Below are 17,690 nucleotides of genomic sequence, written 5' to 3'. Positions count from 1 at the left end.
TGGGGCCCTGTTAATCATTCACAGCGGTGCCGGCTTCTGGTGTCACTTCTGGTGCCAACCCCACTAGGCAGTGTTCCCGCGGCCCGCGGCCGGCGTGCCCCGAAGTCTGGCGTGGCGGGGGGACTGTGCGGCCCCCTCCCGCCAGAGCCCCCAAAGACAGCCAGCCCCCCACCCTGCGGCGCACAGAGCCTCTCAGCATGGCCGCCCCGGGCCAAAGGTCTCTGGCCACTGTGTTTCAGGTTATCTATTACCTTCCCAGGCCTCTGCGTTTCAAGGCAGGGAGTAATTTTTTAACTTTCACATTGATCCACACCGTCGTCCACACCATCCCTAACCTGCCTCTCCCTGCTGGTGTGAGATACAGCGGCCTGGAGACAGACACCCCTCCGCCTCAGAGCCGCAGGGCTTCACCCAATTCCCCGCTTCACACATAGGAGGGGACCCACATAATTCAGCCCTGGCCTGCAGCCCTACTGCCCAGCAGGGCAGGGGCAGGAGAGAGCAGCTGCTGCACCAGGCGAAAAAGGGGACGATTTTAACAGGTCGTGTCGTGCTGATGAAGACCGATGTCTGGTTCTCCTGTTGGCTGTGCACCCGTGTCTGTGTTAGGGTCAAGGTAAGAGCCAGGGGTCAGCAAGGCGGCCCAGTGGTCAACATTGCTGTCCTGCAGGGCTGGGGCCCTGGGTTTAATTCATGGGGTGCTGTCTGGGTGGAGTTTGCATGTTCTCCCCGTGTTCCTGTGGGGCTCCTCCCACAGTCCAGAGACAGGCTGGTGGGTTAACTGGCTTCTGGGAAAATTGGGCCTGGTGTTGGTGTCTCTGTGTCTAGGATGAGTGTGTGGCGTCCAGTGCAAGTGCGTCTGTGTGCCCAGCAATGGACTGCCATCCTGTCCAAGGTGTACCCCGCCTTGCTCCCTTCGTTGGCTGGGCTAGGCTCCTGCCCCCCTGCGACTCCGGATTGGATAAAGCAGCTAGAAACGGGATGAATGGATTAGACCTAGGGTCTGCATTCTTCAAAATGCTCAAGCCACTCTGAGGTTTTAGAAATCCCATCAACAACATGAGCAGGTGGCTCAAGCTGAACCAATAATCATGATAATTGCACCACCAGAACCTCCTCTGTTCTGTAACTGCACTCTGGCCCTTCAGCTCGCCCCTAGACTTTAAGCCGGTGCTGATCAGCGATCTGTGAGCACAACACAAGCCTGGGGCAGTGCACAGAGCCATCACCAGGGGGCAGTACCACAGCTGAATTGCTCTCCATGCAGTAAACCTAACCTGCCACATTGGCATGGTCACCAGCAGACGAGTCAACAACACTGACACTCCGAGAGGTAAAAAGAGCTTTAATTGAGCTCCAGGGAGGCTTTGGGAGACTCAATGCACACTCTTGCCTTCATACTGGAGACCTGTACTGCGAACACTGGGATTTCCCAGGACAGAGAGTGCATTCTTCCCCTTATACAGTACATGCCAAGAAGCCCAGGCCACTTTCCAACATTAAAACAAATGCACATCGCTCCTGTTCAAAGCGAAACAGCTCAGGACAGTACCCTCCTGGCACAGACTGGCTCTGGTAGCCGGTGACAAAACTCCACGACCCAGAATTGGGGAAGAAGTCGAGGCCAAACTCCAGGAACTCAAAATCTCTTCCACAGAAAAAAGCACTGAGATATCCTACTTAAAGATCATTGTTTTTTTCTGTCATCGGCAGAACTGGCACAACGGCCTACAGCTCTCGAGAGCCCACTCCCTTCACTGCCAAACCGAAAACAGCTTTTCTTCCTGAAAGAGAATCGGGATCATCCGAGCCGAGCCCCAGTGCCTCAGACCTCGACTTCGGACTCCTGGTCCCTTGCATCAGCTGGAATTCGGCTGCCTGTGAAATTCCACGGTGCACGACTGTAGGGCCCTTAGCCAGCCCTGGTCATTCATTATTTCATTATTCTTCTGTTCTCATTGACAAAAGCGCAGCTAAAGATCACTGAGCTTAGAAGCAGCCGACTTGTGAGGTTAATAGACAATCAAGAGTCCAGGAGGACTTTCAGTAGTTTTTTTGAGTAGGAAAAAAAATATATTGTTTTTCAATCAAGCACATTATTAGCGTGATTAAAGTTTCAATTAAGTAATTAAGCTTTCTAATCTAAATCACTGCCCTGTCCTGCTCTGGAAGTGTCTCAATCCAGCAGGTTTGATCGGGAATAGATAAATATTACTTTAAAACAATCTGTAATTAATGGGAACAATTTGCAATTAATTAAATTAGGAACAAAATATGTTCGACACCTCAGGGATCAGAGTTCTCTTTTACAAACTCCTCGCTTAACTGATCGATGAGCCACAGGTATTTAAAAACCGGACTGGGGCTGGAGATGCTTGTTCGAGTCTGTGCACGAGGGATGAAACACTGAAAGTTTCAGCAACACTAAAACCTGCAAGCACAGGTGGTGTAACAGTTTATTCAAAGATGATATCAATTTTAATTCAGATCAGAGCTGGAGAACGAAACCGAGAGCTCTGCTCTGGAGGACTGGAGCTGCCCACCTGAAAGCAACAGAAGGAAAAGAGACACACAAGCACAAGAGGCTTCGGGTGTTCAAAGAGGTTTTAAAGCACTTTCCTCTTCTCAAAACGTGAATTATTTTAAAACGTGGAAGTCTTCCTCCAGGAAAAAGGGAACAGTAGAGCAGCGGTCAGCCACAGCTGCACTCGTGTCCAGCAGAAATGCATCATTCCAGCTGCCGGACACAGCACAGCCCCTCGCTGTGGAGCGATTCCGAGACCAGCAGAGTCGAGCCCCCCCTGAGCTTTCAGTAGCCGCAGTCCCGGTGGCCTTGCAGAGGATCAAAGAAAGGGTACTGGTTTCTCATCACAACCTTTTGTAGTTGTCAATTCATAACTTAGGAAAGTTTAGAGATGAGACTATTCCGGCCTGTCTGGCTAGTTAAAAGCGTACTGATTCCTTCATAACAGGACTGGGCTGCTTGTTACACACTCCTGACCCACTCGGGATCCTTCGTTCTGAACCTCTTCCAGCGGGTAGCGAGTCTTTGTTGATCGCTGTAAACTGAACTGTTGGTCCTATTTAAATGCAGAATTCTGGTGAATGAAGAAAAGGAACAGAGACTGATCGACACACACTGGGCTTTTTTAACAAAACCTGATATCCAGCTGCATCTAAAAAAAAAAAAAGGTCTTCTTAATAATTAGTACAAACAAGCACTCAATTGACAAGAGAGCTCAGAAATAAACGTGGAGACAGTGGCTGTGAGCTCTGGAGAGCAGGACCGGGCAGCACTGATCTAGAGGAAGCAGCAGTCTGGACGAGTGCTTCGCTTATCCCCATAGCAACGCTCTGGAGAGCTACGTCTCCTCGCAGCAGACCGCTGGGCACACCCTTGACCAGGCCAGCGACCCGGACCCTGCGCTGGACCGGTGACGAGCACTGGGCGAACCGGACTCCGGGTACAGACCACCTGGATGCCCCAAAGCTGGGAGACCCTCTATCATCCCACCCCAAGCTTCAGTACCGATGCGGTCAGCCAGGGCTGGCCTCCCACCTCCCAGCACCCTGCCAGTCAAGCCACTCCAGCTCTGAAACACCACAACACATTCAGCTTCGGGTTCACGTAAGCAGGGTGGGAGGATTTATAACTATTAAAATTTTAGCCGCAGAAATTAAACCCCTTGAACCTTGGGCCCAGAGACGCTCACAGCTCCATCATACATACACGTATAGTGACAGATCATCTGCGATCTGAATCCTGAAATTAAAAGTCAGAATACAGGAGGAAGTCCAACAGAGGGTGGCAGGCACGTTAGTTCCCCTGTGACTGGGAGGCAATTGGGGGGGAAAGAGACCTCCACAAAGACTCAGGCATCTAAACATGATTATTTAGGGCAAGCTCTAGGAATACACTTATTCACACCACCAGGATGAAAACTCAGACAAAGCAGGGACTTGAAGAGATAATCCTGCCGTACGGAAAGTGAAGGAGTCTCCTTCTTGTGGAGTCGGGGCACTGCTGTGTGCAGCCAGTGGCAGCTTCCCTTCGCGAAGTTTAAGACCGCAAGCTGCTCCCTCCTGTTGTTGTGGAAAAGCCCAGGGGGTGTGGCCTATTAGCTGGAGGCGGAGCTCTCTGTGGTGGGTGTGTCTCCGGGGGCGGGGGCGGGCACACCCGAGTCCCCACCCTGCTTCTCCTCCTCCTCGTCCTCCTGCGGGTAGAGCTCAGGGTATCTCTGCATGCACTCTTGCATCCCGCGGAACTGCTCCACGCAGTCCGAGCCCTTCACCTCCTCCGTGCTGTAGTGGAAGCAGGAGAAGGCGGACTTGAACTGCTCCCCGCAGGGCCCGCTGGCCATGCCTCCCAGGCAGGGGCAGTTCCAGTTGATCTCTCCGCTGGGCAGGATGAGTCCTGGGGGAGACGGTGGGGGGGGGGAGAAGGGACACATGGTCAGAGGCCACCGAGACCCCCTGCGCGTTCGTTCGCAAGCTAGAACAATCATACAGAGGAGTGAAAACGGACTTGGAAACTGCGACAGTCCTTCTCCTAAAGACGCACCGTCCCTCTCCTAAAGACGCACCGTCCCTCTCACTCTCTACCCAGGACTGAGCTTCAGTGCGGTTTTTCGGAACAGAAAAGACAACTCTGCACCAGACTGAGCTATGGGTTGATGGAAGCAGGACGAGAGGGGGTGCGGACGCATTCAAATTTCAGCTGCTGAAATGAAATACCCTCCACCCACCCTGGTCTTCGTAGGGGTCGTTGGGGTCGTCCGCTATCAGCTCGGCGTTGCTGGGGGCCTCGTGGTCCTCTTTGGTGACGAATATGATCTTGTCTTTCCCTGCAGGGGCCCAGGAGGGGGACAAAGACACAAACACACGCGTGAAGCAGCGCCGTCTCCACAGCTAATGGAGAAGCACGTTATCCTCATAATATAATCAAGCCGACCTCTGACCCGATCAGAACCTGAACCAGGAAACAGTCCGGGCCGAGTCAAGGGACCCCGGACCGCCGAGTCAGAAGTGATTTATGCCAAAAGATTCCACGATGACCGATCACGGACATGGTTACCCGTGGCGCTGCTGTGCTGGCACTCTTGGCTGTTGACATTTTCTAAACTTGCTTAATGACCCGGCTTTTCACCAGAGCTGGCAGCACGCAATGCGGTTTCATCCCTGGTTTCACCGAGCCCACCTGCTCCATACCTGGTCAGAGTGCAGGGTCAGCCATTTATACGGCGCCCCTGGAGCAGCTGGGGTTTAGGGCCTTGCTCAGGGGACCAACAGAGTAGGATTCCTCTGCCGGCTGCGAGATTTGAACCGGCAACCTTCCGGCCACAGGCGCAGATCCTGAGCCACAGAGCCACTGCACCGCCTGACATCCTGTTCATTCATCATTCATTATGTTTGTACTGTACTGTCTACACTGTGTGTGTCCCCAGAGATCAGAGCGGGGTACGTGTACACATGGGAATGAACCTCTCCACCACTCAGTGCTGCTCTGTTCTCCTTCTGTGCTTGTCGTGCGTTGTGTGCGCTAACGGCCAGCGCCTGGAGCTTCCTGCTGTAAACAGAACTGGACTATCAGGAATTGTGACGATCACCCTGAATGACACTGAGCTCTGGGAATCGAGGTGGGTAACAGAGTCTTTCAGGCTGCGGAGTAAAAGCAGGTCAGATTCATGACCCGTCGCCATCTTTCTCACTCTTAGAGGTCGCAGCCGGTGAACAGAAACGCGGAACCGCCGGCAGCAGCCCGACTCGTGGCGAGAGGGCGCCCCCTGCCGGACCTCCTGGAACTGCAGCGTTAACCCAGCGGGGGGGGGCGCTCCTCGGCCGCTGCGACTCCACAGCGACAAGTGCAGGACCAGAACCTCTCACCTCCCCACCCATCGCCTTTATCGGTGCGGTACTGCACCGTCTGCCCACGCTGTGACAAACCCACAGGTCTTCCCCACCAGGGCGCGCGTCTACTGGCGGACAGACGCGCTGGACACGGGTATCAGAGACCGGCTCTCCGCCCTCTCTACGTGCGGTGGCTTCTTTTGAAGACCTGACACAGCGACTGCAATACACAATACTCGTACCGGCCCCTGCACTCATCCACACTCCCTGAGCTCTCAGCAGCTCGAAGTTTGGTCCGTGAGACACTTTTGACACAGAAGTCCCTTGCGCTTTCAAAATTAAAAAATATTTCGTGCGCATTACTCGCACTCTAGGAAGACCGCGACCCCAGCAGCCCCCGAGCCAGTGTGAGCCCTGCAGCAGCCCGGCTCGGCAGCCCGGCTCGACCACAGGCAGTGACATTGCCGCGGCGCGCTGATGAATGAGCCCGACCTTCCTGCCTGCAGTACGACATGGCTGCCGTTTGCTCGTCGCCCGTCGCCCGTCCCGGATTCCGTGAGCTCCGCCGGTCCCTCTCTTGCCTCGGTACCGAACCCTCTCCCACAGCCCGAACCGGCTCCACTCACTCACGCCGCACGCCGTGACCTTCAACCTCTCCCCTCCCCTCCGACCTCTTACGTCACGGCGCACCAAGGACCTCTTTCGTAACAGTGTGCGGGGAGGGGCCAGGCTGCGGGCTGGCTCCCGCATTGCCTGATCATAAACACAGTACTTGTGTAACTGACACGTAAAAAGGTTTATTCCTTGCAGAAAAGAGAAGAAACAACGTTCTGGCTGTGGAGTTCCTTTGCAGCCTACGCATGCTTGAACTACTGTAACTAACACTGCCATTACAAACTCCCCAAGCGCTGGTGTGTGGCCATATGGTTATATGGGGGTTTCATGTTTTGTTATCCACACGGTCTACAGTCCTGCCAATCTGGGAGAAGACATCCTTGTGGAAATGCTGGACCTATCCCTCCATGTGCATAACTCACTTTCGGAGGGAGGTGGGTTACATCTTCCCTCATCAGCCCCGTCTTAAAATAAAGCCAAGATCTGCACTAGTCAAATCATGAAACTGGAAAGTAAAACACTTGGAAACCTCAAACGTACAGACCCTCCACCCCAATTGGTTTGCCGACGTCTCTCAATGGCGGCTTTAGTCAGAATAAATCAAATTGACAGGTCAAGCTACTCTTGATTGTAGCTCTTCTCATTTCGGCCAGCTGTTGAACACCAGAGCTCAAGGCCTCTCGAGTAGTTTCACAGTTTCAGAGACGGATCAAGAGTTCAGGGACTGGAGTCCTGGCCTGAACACAGTGTAGTTCCTGTGGCAAAGAAACACCAGCAGAAAGAGAAGAAACAGACTTATTTCTCCCCAAGGACATTTTATTGAGTATCAGTTTTTTTGTATTTTTATGTGAATACAATGCACTCAAAAGAATTTTGTATTTAAAAAAATTCACACTTTAAAGTGCTGGAGGAATGCACAGTATGACATATATACGGAAGAACAAAAACATGGTGGAGAAAAGGAATGTACACTGTTTCCAATACAGAAAGAAAGGAAGAGCAGCAGGGGACCGTGGAGGGGAGGTTACGTCACCCTGCGAGGAAGTCCCGCCCTCCGCAGACAGCGCAGAACAAGAGGACGCCCCCCGCGTGCGCCCAAGAGGCGCCAACGCCAACTCAAAGACAAGTCCCACCGCTCCACCTCGCCACACGGGAGTGGGAGCGATTCCCTTGCGATACAGTTCGTCTGGTCTGGGAAAAAAAAAAGTTTCCTCCGCGACAGAAACACCTCTCCTCGATTAACAGTCTCGCGTCGGCTCGAATGGCTTTGAATCCCAGCGTCACCCACACACAAAACACCCACGCCCCCCTGGAGAGCTACTCGTGCTGCAGTCTTGGGGGTCCCTGCTGAAATTGTCATTTGGTTTTCGCTCCCCAGCCCCTCGGGGTCAGAGACAGACCGAGGCCTCCGTCCGCCCTCCTCACCGCGTTCGGCCCGGGCCTGCTCCCCCAGGCTGGTCGTCCTTGAGAGGACCACGGCAGCTTAGCAAGTTAGAGAGAGATCGTGCTGCAGGAGTTCACACAACCCTCAAACACCCTGAAATGCCTACAAAAACAAATCTCCGTTTAGTATTAGCTTAAAGCTGACAGGAGGTAGAACTCTCAGCTGCGCAGGTCACCCAGGCCGAGTGAGTTACAATTTCCAGCAGCGCTGCGAGAAATTCCGTTTTTCTAAGGGGACGATTCAGCAATGCAGCTGGAGTGCTGTCACGAGGAACGGCACGGCCCTCTGACCCAGCCACTCGAGCAACAGGCAGAGGAGCAAAACCGAATAAGAGCCCAGATAATAAAGCTGAAGCCGGGACTCTCGAGGAGCGCAGGACAGCACATCGCAGAGGACAAAACAGAACCCGGAGTAGACTTGAGCTTTTCCAACACCAGTTTTATTGTAAAAAGGGGAAAAAAGGGGCGAATGGCACACAGTACCAAACAGACGGACAGCCGGGCGGAGAGGACCACGCGTCTTCCAGCACCCGAGCGCAGAAAGCGCGGTCACGCGCCCCTCCTCGCAAACATTCCAGGGGTCTTGCCGACCCTTGAAATTTCACTAACTCTGGAAATTTTTTGCTTATGTGCACCAGTAAAAAAGAAAATATATATATATTTATACCGTGCACATTTTCTTTTAACAAAAAAAAAAGTCAGTCTGGTCAACAAAAAAAAAAACAAAACAAACCGTGGAAAAAAATAACCACCAGGACAAACAGAACCACCCAGGAAACCGAGGGAGGAGGAAGCAACCGTCAGGTGGGCCGGGGGGCTAGAAGAGGAGGGCCCCCATGCTCCCCACTTCGCTCTGCTCCTTGACGAAGATCTCGAAATACTGGTAGATGATGGTGACGGCCAGCAGGATCCCCGTCCCCGAGCCGATCGCGCCCAGGAAGTCGGCCATGACGGACAGGCCCCCGATGCACAGCCCCCCGAAGGCGGCGGCTGTGGGAATGTACCTGGGCAGGAGAGGGGGAGCGAGAGGGTGAGAGTGAGGAGGGCTGGGGAGGTGGAGGGAGGAGGAGGAAGAGGCCGGGACGCAGGGGCAGCGCTCACCTGTTCAGCTCGTGCACCATGGAGGTTTCCCTGTGGCCCCTCATCACCATCTGCTGCTCCTTCAGCTGCTTGGCCACCTGACAGGACAGGACAGGACAGACCGCTGAGCGCCCACGTCCACCACCACCCTCCACTGACAGGACAGGACAGACCGCTGAGCGCCCACGTCCACCACCACCCTCCACTGACAGGACAGGACAGATCGCTGAGCGCCCACGTCCACCACCACCCTCCACTGACAGGACAGGACAGACCGCTGAGCGCCCACGTCCACCACCACCCTCCACTGACAGGACAGGACAGGACAGACCGCTGAGTGCCCCTGTCCACCACCACCCTCCACTGACAGGACAGGACAGGACAGACCGCTGAGTGCCCCTGTCCACCACGCCCCCCTGACTGGACAGGCCACTGAGACCCCACCCTCCCACGACCAGTCCCGCTCCGACAGGCAGAGACTCACGTCTTTGGCAGAGGAGCCCGACACCTCGATCCAGGTCTTGGAGAAGAAGGCGCAGGAGCCCAGCATGAAGACGATGTAGATGACGGCGTGGACCGGGTCATCCAGAACCGAGCCGAAGGACTCCGGGGGCGAGAGGTAGTAGCACAGCCCTCCTACGGGGTAGGCGCGGGCCGGCCCGCCTGCAGAGGTGTCCTGCACAGGAGCGACAGACACGCATGGAACACGGACACCGACCCCGGGAGCAGAGCAGCAGGTGGATCCCAGCAGGACGCCACCCTGCCCCTGCAGGATCACGGGAGATCCGCCTGAACACCTGGTGCCAGTGATTGGGCAGATCCCGGCACTGAAGACCAGGACCAGGAGAACTCCGATGGCACACCACCTCCCTTATGGCACCACTAATTAATCACCTTTATTAATTAACCCTTATTAATTAACCCATCAACATCGCATACTGGGGCTTAAATTATACACGTTTAACATACATGTTTACTAACCCTACAGCACCGCTAAACAGGACTCTTTCCCAAATCTGATTCTCATCTGTTCATAATTAAAGGCCAAAAAAATGATAAAATTTAAAAGAAGAGAGCTAAACAGAAATGGGAGGTTAAGATGCAATAATTAGGATTCAGGAAACCGTACACAATGTCAGCTATTACATTCTGAGAAGCACATGGAGATCAGAGGACAGCACTAGTGTTGAGGTTTGGAAGTGGGTGTCCATGTGTGCATAAAGGGATACTCACAGACCAGGTGCCCAGCAGGTTGACCAGGAAGTTACCGCTGAACCGCGTGGAGAGCATCTGGGAGATGACGTACAGATTGGACACCAGGGCAGACTGCAGGATGATGGGAATGTTGGAGGTGTAGAAGAGCTTGATGGGATAGGTGTTGTACTGGCCACGGTACCGGGCCGACTTGATGGGCAGGTCCACTCGGAAACCCTGGAAGAAACAGACCAGGAGAGATGACCACGTGGTTCCCTGGACACACGGGGCACACAACCCCTCCTCCCAGCACGGTCCGACTCGACGCACGTCTCCATCGTCTTCATTCATAGCTGCAATCCCAGGAGTGGAAAGCTTAACTTGAAGACTTTGGGTTAAGTTTCCAAAAATTTCCAAAAACAATTACAAAGGTCCAACGGGGCACATTGGTCCATTTAAAAAAAAAAAACAGCCCAGGTAGAAGGAACACTAGAGGATGGAAGAGGTGGGGCTAGGCCACACCAGGGGGGCGGGGCTAGGCCACGAGCGGGCACACACCTGGAAGTAGATGACCACGGCGAAGACGAAGACGGTGGCGATGAGGTTCATGAGGTTGGGCAGGTTCTGGCGGTAGAAGGCCTCCCGCAGGGCGCGCACCTTGTCGTTGCGCGTGGCGAGCAGGTGGAACAGAGCGATGATGGCCCCCTCGAACTCCGTGCCTGGAGACCACAGGAGAGAAGAAGCCCGAAGCGTCACACTGAGAAACACAGCAGGTGTGGGCAGCCCAGTACAGACGCTGGCATCCATGCAGGAGCTCCCAGTTCAAAACCCAGCTGCTGGTGGTGAAGGGTCATGGGTTCCCATGCAGGATGTTGCTCTGGCATCCCGGGACAAGGCACTTCAGCGCAACTGCTCCCATAAAGACACTGCAAATGGGTCTCCTGGTTATCGCTGCAGTAGAAGTTTTGCTCAATCGACGTAATTGATGAAATAAAGGATTCAGACAGGAAACAGCTTTCTGCTTCATGCTAAGGCACGAGCTCCTAAAGAGATTCAGAGCTTTTAAATCCAGTCCAGTTCTCAGTCACGTGAAGAATTTAAATCAGTTTAGTCAAGGTTAATAATCTTCAGTTACTGCTTGGAGACGGGCTGAAACGTCAGGGCTTGTGGTACCAGTTGACTGAGCCACTGCCCCTAAGAGAGTAACTCTCCGTGTCAAGGTGAGATTTTACAGACCATGGTATCAATTTCCCTACGGGATTAATAAAGTATTATCTATCTATCAGCAACCACTAGGCGGCTAGGTAATGTATCCCCACACATTTACTCCATGAAATGAAAGTTTTTGGGATCATCCTGTACAGAACCATCTCCACCCTACTCTCCCTACATCCAGGGGCACAAACACTGGGGTCCTGCTGTCACACTGACCCCCCTGCAAACACCGCGGTGCTCACCTCTGCCAGTGTTGACCGTGGTGGGGCTGAAGGCCTTCCACACGATGGTCTCGCAGATGTTGGTGGCGATGAAGAGGGAGATACCCGAGCCCAGGCCATAGCCCTTCTGCAGCAGCTCGTCCAGCAGCAGCACGATCAGGCCGGCCACAAACAGCTGCAGAGGGAGACACCGTCAGCAATGCAGGCCGGGGGCACACACCACGCTCCCTTCAGAGAAGATTTACCAACTCCCAAGCACAGATTAACACTCCCGCTACCGCCGGCAGCACTGTTTTTCCAGAATCCCACCTGGATAATGATGAGCAGGCAGATCCCGGCGCCCATCTCCGACGGGTCTCCGTACATCCCGGTCATCACGTACACGATGGCCTGGCCGATGGTGATGATCATGCCGAACACTGCCGGGAGAGACCGTCGGAATTTCAGGAGGGCTACGGACCGCAGGAGGCTCGTTCCCCGCAGCTCGGCTTCCCTGCTCCGTTACCAGAACTTAACTGGACCCTCACTGCTCCCGAGATTCTCTCAGGCCCAACACCAGCGCGTTACCGCCCGAGATCACACTCCCGCTGCACAGCAGATTGATCCATGCCACGTTTTGATTTCTGCCAACACTTAAGATTGGCCATATACAATTTCTTGCATTAGGAATTAGTCTTTTCGCAGACCCCAGCTTGCTCTCCATGAGACACATAGACAGGGAGAGAAGCTGGGGGTCAGAGCGCAGGGTCAGCCATCTAAACGGATGCAACGCTTACGTTTCTGCGCGCCGTTGAACAGGGCTCTGTCCTTGGGGGTGTCCCCCACTTCGATGATCTTGGCTCCAGCCAGCAGCTGCATGATGAGGCCGGAGGTGACGATGGGAGAGATGCCGAGCTCCATCAGGGTCCCTAGGATGGGGAAACAAGGAATTCAGGCCCCGGCACTGCCGCCTCGGAGCAGAGCAGGAGGCACAGCCCGGCCCAGCGCTCGTGCCGGGGCGACAAAACAAACACTGGTGCGTAAACCGCCCCCGGAGATCAGGACGGGAAACACTGCGCCGCTGTCACTGGGGCAAGATCGAAGAGACGCACATCGAACCGCAGCCGTTCCTTTCATCCGTGTGCATCGGAATCTACATCCCCTGCATGTCCACCTGGAACTCCCAATCCGGTGTTTACAGGGCAGGACAACTGAGGAACGACACGGTGGGGGCAGCAGACACCCTTAACGCTCAGCAGCGCTGGAGCCAACTCACCTCGGTTAGAAGCCAGGATCACCCTCATCCAGTAGAAGGGATCCGCGGAGTCGGAGGACATGATCCCAAACAAGGGGATCTGGAACAGAGGGAGAACAGGGTTACTTGATTATTAATAACTATTAATAATGAACCATTATTAACTTAGTGGAGACCTTCAGCCAAAGCCACCACCACGCGTACCCACGGGTATGTCACTGCAGCAGTGCAAGTGTATCATCTTCCAGAGTAGGAGCTGTGTCCCCCCCGGGATTTGAGCCCACAACCCTTCCCCCTTCAGGTACAGGGTCATGACCTCTACGCCACACTGCTCCCCGTACTTGGAAGTGACGCCCAGACAGAAGCCCCCTGCCCCCTCCTTCTAAACCATCGCGTTCTGTCCAGTGTGTCCTGCCTCCACCCCTGGGTTCAGTCTTGTGATGGCAATTCGCATCCTGCTGCACAGAAGCTTCATCCCCTTCAGGTTTTATGAGCTGCAGTGTGTTGTACAAACTGTACCAATTATGCAAAAGAGGAAATACTCCTTTCCCTTTTAACATGTACCTCACACACACCCGCACACGGAGAAAGTAAGGCTTAGCTCCTGGGGCTCTATGATATGCCAGAGCACGGAGATGACACAACCCGAAACAGCTCGACAGCTGCACACCGACGAACGGCGCTAGACCGGTCCAATTAAGCTAACGATCGGCTCCATTAGGTCATTCAGAGCAGAGGTATTTTTCTGTTACAAAATAACAGAAACTCCAAGCCCCCCCCCCCACATTGTAAGCAGATGCTCTAAGAGATCCCACCCCCTGCAGAACACAACGGGGCGCCATATACAAGAGGACCATGGGACACCTCCCAAGGTCACTCTGCCGCAGAGAACAGCGGAAGGACAATACTGTAAACAGGCGCCGTCCTTCGGATGAGACGTAAAACCGAGGTCCTGACTCTCCGTGGTCATTAAAAATCCCAGGGTGTTTCTCGAAAAGAGTAGGGGTGTAACCCCGGCATCCTGGCCAAATTTCCCCATCGGCTGTTATCAATCATGGCCTCCTAACAATCCCCCTCTGTGAATTGGCTTCATCACTCTGCTCTCCTCCCCACTGATATCTGATGTGTGGGGAGCGTTCTGGCGCACTATGGCTGCCGTCGCATCATCCAGGTGGGGCTGCACATTGGTGGTGGTGGAGGGGAGTCCCCATTACCTGTAAAGCGCTTTGAGTGGAGTGTCCAGAAAAAGCGCTATATAAGTGTAAGCAATTATTATTATTATTATTAATACTTCACACCCGTCCTTGTGAGAGGTTAACGGGCGCCGCTCACAGCCACCTGACTCCGCCCACTGGAGGGCGGGCCGGCCCATTGAGGAGACAGGAGGGGGTTAAAAAAAATCAAAAGGATACTAGGAATCAAAGCTGGCTGCTGTAAAATGACAATTGCTTGTTTTGGGTTTTTTTTTTTTGGATGTGCTAGACACTCTTTTTCTAGAAGCCCCCAGAGGCAACAATAAAGGTGCAAAATAAAAAGTGCTGCATGACACCAGTCTACCCAACCCCTCCCTCCCCCCATCTCCCTCAAAGGAAGTGGAACGGTCCACGACCTCGGCTGTGACCCCCCCAGGCCTGCAGGGGGGGAGCAGAGAGTCCTGGACCCCTCACCCCAACACGACCCCCGACCCCGCAGAGCGGCGGACTCACCTGGCAGCACACCAGGAAGATGAACAAGGTGATGGCCGTCCATAGCACCTTCTCCCTGAACTGGATCTGCAGGGACAGGAGAGAGGGGCGAGACATTCAAGCCCGCGCTCATGGCCAGCTCGGCTGCCGAGCGCTGCGCTCCACACAACCGATCCAAAGAAGAGAGAGAAAAGGCACAAACAGCACACACATGACAAACCAAATAGCGGGGACTTCAGCTGTGACCCACCCTGCCTCCCTCTAAATCTTTTTCTAGATCTCTTCGTCGTTCCTCCTCTTCCTCGCTGAGCAACTTGCCCCCCCCCCTCACCAAACCAGCCTTCCGTCTCCTCACAGCGGTCGGCTGCAAGACCAGGCTTTCTGACCACCTCCTGGTCCTCCACGGATGTCGTTGTTATAATGTAATCGACATACCGAACGCCACAGCGCAGCACAGGGACAAATCCACAAACCGAGCCAGACGTTTAGGACACCCGACACTGTGAAGGCAGTGTCGGGAGAGGCACGAGCCACAGGAACTGCTCGGCACAGACTTGCTGAGGGAAGGAGCTCAGACAGGGGAGAGGGCAGGTGGGACAGGTCCTTGACAGCCTTCGGAGTTTCCACCATTTATACTGTCGCGTATATGGGAGCAACAGGCAGTCACAGCCAGTTGTTTCAGAAGCTGAGGACCACTCTGTCCATCTGTTTCCGCCTCCCGAGAGGCTACAAACCTGAACCAGACCGTCACAGAAAAAAAGTTAACAACGCACTCAATTGTTGCCCTGAAAAGAAAACCGTGGTTTCCTGAGACACGCCAAACTTCTTGAGACGCCTGACAGGCTCTTTTCCCGATCTGGTGAACTGCTCCCCCATGTCAAGTGGGGGGAGACTGTTGTGCCAGGAAACATGAAGGAGCCTCCATCACAAGGGCCTGTCTCATCTGAGGTCAAAGGTGACCTCTCGGGTATGACGAACACGGAGCTAGAGACTGCTGTCACTGCCCACCAGCTCACCAAAGTCGATATTAATCATTCCCCACCTCCCCCGATTAATCTGTCTGCCAGGGCGGAATCATCTCTGAAACCGATTAATTCCACCATCCCGGGGTGCAGGGGCTGGAGATCGCAGAGACGAAGCGGACCTTACCTTTCTCTCCGGCTTCTGGATTTCAGGTAAGACCGCGCAGAAGGGCTTTATCACTTCCAAAAATTTGACTGAAGGCGAGAGAGAAAAACACAGAACAACGTGTTTAGTTGCCAGAGCGACAGCGGGCACCCTCGCACTTGCAGGCGGCCCTGCGGCGCCCAGACGCCGCCTGGAGACCCCCGGCAGACCGCGAGCAGACGTGGCATCCCCCGGCACGGACAGACCCAGCGGACAGGCGGGCCTGGACACCGGCGTGGGGCTGTCTGCTCACCGATAACCGTGCACCGGCCACCCCCGGCAGGGCTGTATGCACAGCTCCGTTAGGGCTGACGTGTCTGACAGGGAACCCCCCCCTCACCCCTCCCGCCAGGAGTCACCCCTAAACACGGCACTTAGGGGCGGAATGCCTGAACCCCAAGAGAAAAAGAGAGATTTCAGTTTGGACGGCGAGGTCTGAACCCCTGTCCCCCTAAACTCCGTGCGGGTCAGAGTGTAAACGTCATCACTCGGCTCTGAGTCTCGGAGAGTGTGTGTGTGTGTGTGGTGGTGGTGGTTTAATTTTAGAACTGCAACTGCAATACTTAAAAAAAAAAGACTAATTTTGATTTGCAGCATCGACCCCGGGGTATCTGCAAGCGGAGGTTTCAACAAAATCGAGGGGAGACGGGGAAATCACACCGAGTCCCGCCGACATGACACCCCAATACCCCCCCCACTTTAAACACGACTCGGAGCCAAACCGATCCGCTGCAGGACCGACCTGCAGACCGCCAGTCACTAGGAAACTAGGAAGCTGTTTCGGCTACAAGCCCCCACACCACCGCCGGGCCGGCGGCACGCTGAAGGTCCGTTTGCGGGCGGGGAGCCCCTCCGGCGAGCCCGGGGCAGCTCGGAGACGGCCCGCCCGGACAGCAGCCGGACGCCCACCCCGACCCAGCTGTACGGAACCGGCGCGGTGAAATGGGGAAGTCGGGGGAGCTCAGACCAAGGGGCTCTCTCAGCTTGCGGAATTAAAATGGCTTCCGATTACAGAAAAAAGGAAAGGCAGCCCTAGACATTCACCCTAAACGAGCTCTCCCAAACACACAAACAAACAAACCGCGGAGGGTGGCTTTGCCCCCGGCGCGCAGTACTCACTGCCCATGCTGGAGCCGGCGTGTGGATGGTCCCGGTCCCGGTGTCAGTTGAGCCCAGTCTGTGCGCCCCGGCTCGCCGCTGTCTCGGAAAAGGAGAGAGCCCTCCGCAGGACACGTCACCACTACCGCCGCCGCCGACGCGCTCCTCTGGTTAGCGGGCCGCCAGCCCGGCCGTGCGCGCAGGCGGGCGGGCGGATAATTTTTTTCCCCTCCCAAGACGTCCTATAATACTTAAACACATTTTTTTTGGGGGGGGGGATATGGGAACACCCCTTTCTTTTTTATTTGAACAACAAAAGGAAACACAATACAAAACAAGAGTACATATAACCTATCAATAGCATCGTCAGGGGGTACATATTACAATACAAAGGAACAAGTGGAGTTTATTCCCTGCTGAAAAGAGAAGAAAAGAAACACAACGTTTCGGCTGTGTGGCCTTCTTCGGCTTTGGGATTATATACATATTACAGTACAAATACACTTTGTGGAAAAAAAGTTTAGCGGAAATACAGATAATAAGGTCCGCATCGCTTTCAGGTTTTTACATTTCGAAATAGTTTGCACACACACCTTTACATCTCTTTGTTCAGACACAGGACTCTTCCCAGGCCATTTGGCTTCATGTCTATAATACTGTGCAGGGAACAACCCCCTTCACGATGAGCTCTTGTTACAGCCCTCGAGGGCCTTTAATGAATTCATTCAGCCGATCTATTTATACAGCTCTATAAAGCTTCAGTCATAAATCCCGTAAATCCTGCAGAGATCCAGCCCCGCAGAAGAACAGCTCCCCATCCCAGCTACAGGGGGGTATAAGCTCGTGTACATCCTACCAGCCATTTCTCACCACTTCTTCAAGTTCAGGGGC

At 54.3% G+C, this 17,690-nt stretch overlaps 2 protein-coding genes across 2 annotated transcripts; both read right to left on the bottom strand.

The window, feature by feature from the left end:
* Positions 1–1,330: 1,330 nt before the first annotated feature.
* On the bottom strand, positions 1,331–6,536 carry LOC102687554 (mitochondrial intermembrane space import and assembly protein 40). The gene is made up of 3 exons (XM_006631174.3): positions 6,340–6,536; positions 4,746–4,844; positions 1,331–4,414 (listed from the first exon to the last, which is right to left on the bottom strand). Exons 1-3 carry the CDS (start codon positions 6,359–6,361, stop codon positions 4,119–4,121), a joined length of 417 nt encoding a protein of 138 aa, XP_006631237.1. The 5' UTR covers positions 6,362–6,536; the 3' UTR covers positions 1,331–4,118.
* Positions 6,537–8,323: 1,787 nt separating this feature from the next.
* sec61a1a (SEC61 translocon subunit alpha 1a) lies at positions 8,324–16,934 on the bottom strand. Its single transcript, XM_015348197.2, has 12 exons — positions 16,821–16,934; positions 15,684–15,751; positions 14,556–14,621; positions 12,871–12,949; positions 12,392–12,523; positions 11,925–12,034; positions 11,637–11,790; positions 10,738–10,898; positions 10,219–10,416; positions 9,470–9,661; positions 9,007–9,083; positions 8,324–8,909 (listed from the first exon to the last, which is right to left on the bottom strand). Exons 1-12 carry the CDS (start codon positions 16,825–16,827, stop codon positions 8,723–8,725), a joined length of 1,431 nt encoding a protein of 476 aa, XP_015203683.1. The 5' UTR covers positions 16,828–16,934; the 3' UTR covers positions 8,324–8,722.
* Positions 16,935–17,690: the final 756 nt, after the last annotated feature.

This window comes from Lepisosteus oculatus, chromosome 4 (assembly GCF_040954835.1).
Source record: "Lepisosteus oculatus isolate fLepOcu1 chromosome 4, fLepOcu1.hap2, whole genome shotgun sequence".
In the NCBI taxonomy this organism is placed as follows: domain Eukaryota; kingdom Metazoa; phylum Chordata; class Actinopteri; order Semionotiformes; family Lepisosteidae; genus Lepisosteus; species Lepisosteus oculatus.
This window is presented reverse-complemented; position numbering and strand designations above follow the sequence as displayed.